This window comes from Syngnathus scovelli, chromosome 16 (assembly GCF_024217435.2).
Source record: "Syngnathus scovelli strain Florida chromosome 16, RoL_Ssco_1.2, whole genome shotgun sequence".
NCBI lineage: Eukaryota > Metazoa > Chordata > Actinopteri > Syngnathiformes > Syngnathidae > Syngnathus > Syngnathus scovelli.
This window is the reverse complement of record NC_090862.1, coordinates 6,404,205-6,412,896: the sequence shown is the minus strand read 5'-3', so window position 1 is coordinate 6,412,896 and position 8,692 is coordinate 6,404,205. Positions and strand designations below refer to the sequence as shown.

General features: G+C 46.3%; 2 protein-coding genes across 2 annotated transcripts; one reads left to right on the top strand and one right to left on the bottom strand.

The window, feature by feature from the left end:
- The first annotated feature begins 268 nt into the window (after window positions 1-268).
- si:ch73-141c7.1 (coenzyme Q-binding protein COQ10 homolog, mitochondrial) lies at window positions 269-2,046 on the top strand. Its single transcript, XM_049745625.2, has 5 exons — window positions 269-478; window positions 890-1,042; window positions 1,133-1,325; window positions 1,421-1,522; window positions 1,715-2,046. The coding sequence occupies exons 1-5, from the start codon at window positions 375-377 to the stop codon at window positions 1,865-1,867; spliced, it is 705 nt and encodes a 234-aa protein (XP_049601582.1). The 5' UTR covers window positions 269-374; the 3' UTR covers window positions 1,868-2,046.
- Window positions 1,928-8,364, bottom strand: mylk5 (myosin, light chain kinase 5). The gene is made up of 17 exons (XM_049745447.2): window positions 7,783-8,364; window positions 6,596-6,739; window positions 6,377-6,529; window positions 6,154-6,285; window positions 5,796-5,831; window positions 5,440-5,567; window positions 5,112-5,265; window positions 4,745-5,047; window positions 4,554-4,662; window positions 4,034-4,237; window positions 3,740-3,957; window positions 3,377-3,500; window positions 3,049-3,201; window positions 2,834-2,963; window positions 2,674-2,761; window positions 2,455-2,595; window positions 1,928-2,381 (listed from the first exon to the last, which is right to left on the bottom strand). The coding sequence occupies exons 1-17, from the start codon at window positions 7,886-7,888 to the stop codon at window positions 2,170-2,172; spliced, it is 2,535 nt and encodes an 844-aa protein (XP_049601404.1). The 5' UTR covers window positions 7,889-8,364; the 3' UTR covers window positions 1,928-2,169.
- Window positions 8,365-8,692: the final 328 nt, after the last annotated feature.

Sequence of the window (8,692 nt, the reverse complement as noted above, 5' to 3'; positions counted from 1 at the left end):
AAGCTACTTTCAAAATGTTTAAAATGAAACCTTTACAGTTGTAATTATTGTATAGTTAATTTTCTATTATTGATTAATTAAAACCAAAATAATAAACGTGTTCAGTTGCTATATTAAATAAATGATTATGACGTCTATTGATAATGAAACTGTTGCGCCATTGATTCATTATTTTATTAAACTTGTCAATCAAATAAAAATAATGCGCCAGTCTCGCGCTGTGATTGGCCAGAGCACGGTGACGTCACCGTCACTGAGGGCGGTCCCATTTTGGAGTTGTAAAATCAGCCGGTTGGCGATGGGACCGTTTGTTCAAACACCGTCGAGGAAGACTCGATAACGTTTGATTTTGTTTGTAATCGATAGAATTGGTTATGTCCCGTAAGTCAACTCAACGTCTCGTCGGGACTATTTTAGATGTTCTTGAAGTCCGCTCCGGCAAGTTTATTTGGGGAAACTCGAAACGAGGAAATGCCAGGTGAGCATTTAAAAATTAAAAAGCAATGGCTGGTTCACAGACGGTCGTTTTTAACTGAACTATCCGGAGAATCGATCGCAGATTTGCTTTTTTCCCTCCTTTTTACTTTTATGATTGAATTGTCATAACTGTACTGTACTCGACTGTACTATGACATCCTGCCATGACATAGTCTACGATGCCATAGGACTAGATAAAGGTTTGTCAGAAATGTTCCAGGACTATTGTCAGAAAAGATTGAACAACTTTTCCCCCTCAATATGGGTCAGATGATAAACTAGGACGATCAACCCCTTTTGCTTGTGTTTTCTTTGTTTAATCTGTGAAAAGATGTGAGTTGTGGCATGACGTCACTGTGTGCTGTCCTGGAAGTTTTCTGACACAACCTAAATTGGTGTCTTTTCCTGTCAGACATGTTTGTCCTGGTGAGTTGCTGACATTGAGGACAACCACCCTTCCCCATTGTGCTTCTTCCCCCATCAACATCCCCCGTCGCACCTTCATCAACTTGGCCGCACCCATCACTCGCCGCAGAACTGAGTACGCCGAGAGTCGAAATTTAAGGTGAGTGACTCGGAATTTGATGTTGGGGCTACATTCACATCCTGCTAGCAGATTCAAGATTCCAAATTACATCCGCCACAATGCTTCCAGGTACACGCCAGAGCAGATGTTCGACATGGTGTCCAACGTAGAACAGTACCAGCACTTTGTGCCATGGTGTAAGAGCTCTCGCGTCATCAGCCGCAAGGGCGGCGGCATTACAGCCGAGCTTGAAATCGGATTCCCGCCCGTGGTGGAGCGCTACATCTCCGACGTCACCTTTGTCCCCAATCACCAAGTCAGAGTGAGTCACACAAACGTTGCTTTTCACCTGCCCAGACTCTGACATCTTTAGACTTTCCTGACAAACTTCATGAACATGTATTTGATGTCCAACAGGCGTTGTGCACCGACGGCTCCCTCTTCAGCCATCTTGAGACAATCTGGAGATTTGAGCCAGGACCTAAAGACACACCAGACTCATGCAAAGTACATTTCTATGTAAGTCCAGTCACGTTTTTCATATCATGGTGGAGGTCTTCTCTCCACTGACTGCTTTTAACAAATGATGCCAGGAAAGGGAAACTCCCATTGTCATTCTGTTTTTAGCACAGATTGGCTGCTGGCTTTAAAAAAAAAAAAAAAAAACTTCAGCTGTTAACTAATCCAACTGGTCCTGCCTTCACCTCGCAGGTGTCCTTTGAATTCAAGTCGCTGCTTCATTCCCAACTGGCCGGCCTCTTCTTCGATGAGGTGATCAATCAAATGGTCGGTGCTTTTGAGTCACGGGCTGCAGTGCTCTTCGGGCACAAGCAGGAGGCAACCTTTAAGCGGAGGTCGACATGATGACCCCCCCCCCCAAACAACATGCCCCCCCCCCCTCATACACAAAGCTATACTTTCACATAGAATAATTATATATTTATTAGTCACCATCTTATTTATTTTGACTTGTTTGTACACAAATAGTTTTAATCTGTTCACTGCTAGTTTTTTTTAATTAAAAAGTCTTTTTTAATACCTTCTTTGCTTCTTGATTGACATCTTTTTGGACAACTTCATAGAGTGGCTGATGTGACCTCTTCAATAGGTTTTGTAGATCCAAAAATTTCACTTTGGAAGGAATTTGTACAAAGTAGAAAACAAATTCAGTCTTGATCTCGAACAACCAGCGTTGCAGAGCAGGAAGTCTCTCCGTGGTCATTGGTGGCTTTACAGGTGTAAACGTTAGAGTCGGCTCGGCCCACTTCGGTGAGAATCAGCGTACAGCGGCCATCTTCCTCGTACTCGATCCAGACGGTTGATGACTCCTCCACGGGTTCCTTGCCGCACAGCCACAACACATCCGGGTCAGGATAGCCTAAATTCGACAAAGGTAAGAGAACCAGGCCTGAGTCCAGTTAAGAGTAACTAATAATGATTCGTGCTGATACCTATGAGGTGACAGTCGAGGTGAACACTGCCCCCAGTGGACACCGTCTGGTCCTGCAGGGTCTTGGTAAAGCGTGGGGGACCCTGCATCTTTTGCTCCAATGAGAGCAGGGCGATTTCTGTCTCTGGTGTCATGGGGCTCTCTGAGGCAGGAAGGAAGGAAGGATGCGAAACCACTGATAAGAAAATGAAAGTAAAAAAAAAAACCAATGATGCGTCACCTTCTGCGGGACTGGTGGGAGAGCAGCTGCCGTCGCCTTTACTCAGTAAGGCCATTCTCTTCAGCGCCAGCATGGCCTTGCCTGCTCTCTGTGAGGACAACAAATAGTTGAAATTCATTCAAAACTGATTGACGAAGAATGTCAAATATGCATTGTTTACCTTCCATTTCTGCCTGGCAAGAAAGCGCTTCATCTTCTCCTTGGGAAGACTCTTGGTGAAGGCGGGAGCTAGCGAATCAAACGCCGCCATCCACGTGTGAGCCAGGGCGTCTTCGCAGGACATGCGTCGCCTAGGAGACGGACACAGAGGAAGGCCACAACATTAGGTAGGCCTGCAAACCATCGGATTCCCTGAATGAATTAAGCGGCTATCACTTGGGGTCTTTCTCCAGTAAAGAGCTGATGAAATGTTTGGCCTGCTCCGTGATGTCACCGAAACTCTCCTCATCAAACTCCCACTGGGCCGCCGTCACCAAGGCTAGCGTGTCAGCGTCGCTGCTTCCCTGGAAAGGTGACTCACCGCTTAGTCTGCAAACACACATGCATGGACAGATGAGAAGAATGTGCAAGTTCATCATGTGTCCACTAGAGGGCGTTGCTTTAATACGGTGACGGAATGTGACGTCCTGTATGCGATCAAAGGTCATCAACTATCACCTACTCTTGCTGACTATGAGTTAACAGACAAATATTGCCCGCTTACAGAATGTAACAGATGACGCCGATGCTCCACATGTCCGTGGCCAAAGACACGGGCTCATAGTTGATCACCTCCGGGGCCACAAATTCTGGCGTCCCCTGCATCACCCTCAGATCAGTTTTGCCATCTGTCAGACATGTAAAGCCAACATATTATGGATTTTTTCTTTTTTTTTTTCTACAAATGGAGAAGTAAAGTCAATTTTTCAATCCTGCTCAAAAACTGAAACAGTGAATTCTCAAAACATCAGTGGGATTGGAATTGAGCCTTGTCGTGAATAGTAAAAATCCCCAAATAGTCTTCCACTTTAAATATTTCCTCTCGATGCCACACGTCTCCTCCAATCAACACCATGAGCACACGTACCGAGTTGGGTTGCCAGTCCAAAATCGATAATCTTGACGGCGGTGCCACTGGTGTCGACGCACACGATGTTCTCGGGTTTGAGGTCCAAGTGGATGATGAGCTGCTGATGCATAAAAGAGACGCCCTGCAGGATTTGCTGCATGTAGCGCACGCTTGCCGTTTCCGTGTGCTCGAAGCTGTCGTCCACGATGCGCTCAAAGAGTTCCCCGCCTGCTATGCTGCACACGGTGTAGCATTAAAAAAAAATTTTTTTCCTCAATGAAGCAGAGATAAAAGTAGTGCAACGGTACTCACAACTCCATAACCATGACCATTTCGGGTTTATGGTCGTAGGCCGCCAGGCAGCGGACCAGTTTAGGATGGTGGAGCTTGTTCATCAACTCAATCTCCTGTCGGGCCGCCTCCCTCTCCTTCGTGCGTCGGCCTTTGTAGAACTTTCCGGCACACACTCGGCCGCTAAACCGGTGCTTCAGCTTGAACACCAGGCCAAACTTGCCCCTGTCAAGTCAACAGTGGATTATTTAGTGTTTATTTAGGGCTGGTATGCTAGCTAATATAACTGATTCGATTTATCGATTTATCTAGCCCACTCCTGAGTGTTGTTGTTAGTCACCTAAATGTTGAACAGAGGCTGTGATTTACCGAAGTCAAATTCCTTGATTGGCATGCTCAAACATGGCGAATAAAAACTCTTGAATCTTGAATCTCTTGAATCTCTTAATCAATTTGATTACAGGGTGTCGCAATACATTTGCCCACGTCTCAACTGTAGCTAAAGAGCAGATCATGCCCGCGCACGCTTTTAACTGCTCACATCCCGAGCTTCTCCTGCACTTCGTAGTGGTCTGTGACTTTGTGCGCCGTGTCGATAGAGACGAAGACTTCGGGGATCTCTTCTTCTTCTCCGTGTGCTGCTTCAAATTCTGGACGGATAAGAAGTCCTCTTAGTAACCATCTTCTCCTATAAGGCTTTTTTCCCCCAAAAGGAATCAAGGAAGTGCTCACCCATGGTAACCCCAGGCGATGCTGGTCCGGGCTCACTGACCCCCACCGCGTTGAAGGCCCGAACACGGAAGCAGTACTCCTGCCCGGGCTGCAGGCCGCTGCACACCCTGTACGACGTGCTAGCGCACTGGGCTGTGAGTTCGCTCCAGTGATGTTCCTCGGGCGGGTCCTCGGGTCGGACCTCCACCACGTAGCCCAGCACGACGCTTCCCCCGTCGTAGCAGGGTCCCGACCAGGATAGGACGAGGGTGCCGGGGGACACCAGGGAGACAAGAGGACAGGAGGCGGGAGGCTGAGGCCTGTCTGGTGAACACGGTGTTTAGTCACAATGCTGCACTTGTGTGTGTGTGTGCGTGTGTGTCCTTACCTATGACAGAAATGGTGAGCGTGTGCTGGGCTGAGCTCTTGCGATCCTTGACCACCACAGTGTAGCGGCCCGTGTGCTGTGCTGCCGCCTCCGCCAAGACCAACGTGCTACTCTCATCTGAGTTCTCGGTCCAAACCTCCGGACTGTCCACTAGCTGTTTTGAGTCAAAACAACACGCGCACTCGTCAATACAGGCTTACATTTAAGGTCATCAAGGTCAGAGCAGAAAATGACCCAATTATATTTTTGTCATTTTTGTGTGAGTCAAGTTTCTTATAAATGACGAATTTGTTGCCATTCATACAAGACAATCATGACATAACAGCACCTGCTCTTTATTTCGGATCCAGCAGGACACCACAGGGGGGCTGCCGGTGAATCGGCACGTGACCCTCGCCGGATGTCCCGCTTTTACCTCCACGAATTGCGGCGGCTTCTCCAAGCGCAACATCGGACCTGCCCGGATGAGTGGCAAAAAATATAGATTGTAAACCCCGTCGCTCTTAAGTCTCTTTCTTATCAAGACATTCTAATACGTTTCTTCCACATCCTGTAGGTGTCACGGCCAGCGTCCTGAGACGTTTATGCATTTATTACTGTCCACACCCGCAAATAAAAAATAAAATGAAGCACAGCAAGTCACAGTAAGTAAGGAGTAGAAAACAAAGAATAACGAAATCTTACCTGTCCCTGAGTTGGCTCTCTTCTTCGGAAGGACCTCTGCAAGGGAAAGACGGGATATTTATAAAGGAGTGGGGCGCTATTGTAGTTCTGACTTCCCTTTATGCCACTTGTAATCTTTGGAGAAATTTCCTGACGTCTCTGGAGCGCCGGAGATGACGCGTTTTCCTGTTTTTGCTTCCGTAAAACATTTGCTCAAGGGGTCCTTTTTTGGAGGACCCTTGGAGATTTTCAAAATGGCTTCTTGAGACCTTTTTTTGTGGGTTCAATCATTCTATACGTGCCAACTAAAATTAGCTAAACTGCTGGCTTTGGGGGCTGGATTTTTTTTCAATGCTAATAGTAATAATTAAGTAAAAACCTCTTGGAGAAGCGACTGGACTCTGCGGATCCGAGCTTGTAGGGGAAGTGCCAGTGGAGCCTCTGGAGTTATCATTCACCCTTGCCTCATTTGCAGAAGCTCGACTCTGCACGCCACAAATAGTTTCAAAGTCTGTTGGGTCACAAAATGGCAAGATAAGAGTTTTATAATGTGACAAGACAAGTGCAGCTAGATGACATTTGTTATTCTAATTGGTCCTTGCCTGTGACAAAGACAGCAGCGCAACAGGAAGTCTTCCCCGACGCGTTTTCTGCCACGCAGGTATAAGCGCCGGCATCCTCCGGCAGACACTCGCGCACGACCAAGCTGACGTTGCCTTCATCCAGGCTGGGAATTCCAAAACGGGCTGCCTCACCTGAAAGTTCACACCGAGAAAAGTGTTCATATCTATATTTTTTTATTTTGACAGATCTTTCCTCACCGTTGTGCAACCAAGTGACTTTGATGGGTCGACACCCAGAGACGACGCCGCTTAGCTTGATATCGTCGCCTTCATCCACGCAGCAGTCACGCAAAGGGCGTACGAAGACTGGGGGGTCGCCGCGCTGGTGAGCTGAAGGAGCGCCTGGACGGTGCGCAAACGCCAAAGTTTACTGTATACAATTGCAGGTCGTGCTAAATAGTGGCCTTGTGCACTCTAAGCACACAGGGAAAACTCTAAACCACAGGTGTCAAAGTCAAGGCCCGGGGGCCAGATACGGCCCGCCACAATATTTTATGTGGCCCGCGAAGACAAATTGTGCATCACATCCGTGGGTCATTACTAGAATAACAACTTTTAATATCTTTTTTTAATATATATATTTGACCAGTTTTTACTCGTCTGATTTGAAAACGAGTTATTTGTTAGTTTTGTAGCTTTTACTGTATATAATATGAGGTGCTTATACATTTATTTGGGTTGACAGTCATAATGGCCCTCCGAAAGAAGCTAGGACTACAATGTGGCCCGCGAAAAAAACGAGTTTGATACTCCTGCTCTAAACATTACCTTGCTTATTGATAAGATCAACATATCTGTAAAACCGAAAGGAATCTGTAACATGCCACAGGCCAAAGCAGTATAAATGACTTCATTACTCCAACTCAGTATTTGGCGAGCAGTACCTCACCATTTTTATCAAATGAGTCGTTTCAGCTTTTTAACAGAAGCTAATTATTAACAATTGAGGAATAATTTACATCCTTCAGCCGTCTAGCTGCAGGAAATGCCGAATAACTGTCAACAAACATCCCTTGTGTTATGATAGACCTTTTCAGCACACTAACAAGCTTCATTGACATCAGGGCGCTATCAATTTCAAGACAGAAGGAAACTCTTTGTCGCAACTTGTTGCTTTGAACAAAAATAACATTGCTAAGAACACTTTGAGATGAGATATGTGCAGAGGCTTGTGAAAGAAACTCAACCAGAGAGGGAATGCAATGGCAAAAATATGACATACATATAACATTACTTGTATTAAATATGAAATATGACAAAAGGAAAGGAAAACAGCGCCATTTAGTGTGTTTGCTTAATAGGGTTTAAGTCTGGAAAAAACTTCTTGTCTCATTTTATTGCTGCATGATCAATCAAGTGATCAAATAACCAAGCAGCGCACTCACCCGCATTTGCCGTCACGCTCCCTGAGCTTCTCGGTGCACTCCCAGACTTGATGTGCATCCTGAAGGTAGACACATAACGCCGCTGTCCTCCTGCGTCCACGCTCATGATGATGTCCGCTTCCTCTTATGATCTGCTTGTATTTAGATTCTCATTTCCCCCCGGCAGCCGAGTTCCTGTCTTCTTGCGGCCGACGTGTGACAAAACAAGGCCGACTCACTGTGCGTCCTCACAACCACCCCCAGTGAGATCCAGCTTGGCTCCGCCCTCCCACCAGCAGCGCTACCATCAACCTGCCTGCTACATGCACACCTTATCTACGCTCAAAAGACCTTTCAACATATCAACACAAGGTGGAGACGTATCTAGAGCCACCCAGCCAAAGGTCTCATTGTGCTCATTATTTGTTTGGCTGTTTGCTGCGGGTGACTTGTCAAACAGAAGAGTGTGTTGGTGACCTGTGGAGGCGGGGTCAGCGCCCACTCGTGGACTGTAAAAAGTCTCATAAATGTTAAACTGTGCAGACATCTGCCTCCTTTATATGATGTCATCCACCTGTTGAAGAAGATGCCTTGGAGGCCCCCCTGTAGGGAACATCTGCTCTTCAGGCGGCACTTCAACTGGCATTTGTGGATATCACACCAATGACCCCCCCCCATTGCTCAGATTCCACACCAGTGAGCTCACAGAAGACTACAAGGGGCTCAATTCCCCAAATCAAACACTGGAAAACACAAAGGCTGCCATTATAAGGTTTAAACCATTTTTCTCCAAACCAGGAATGAGGAGATTTTACAGTAAATTCACCCAAAAAAATGAATTTTGGAGTAATAACAAAAAAAAAAGACACTTTTTGTATTAAAAAAATAAATAAATAAATGCTGAAAAGTCGGGTCTCAGAGCAAACACAAT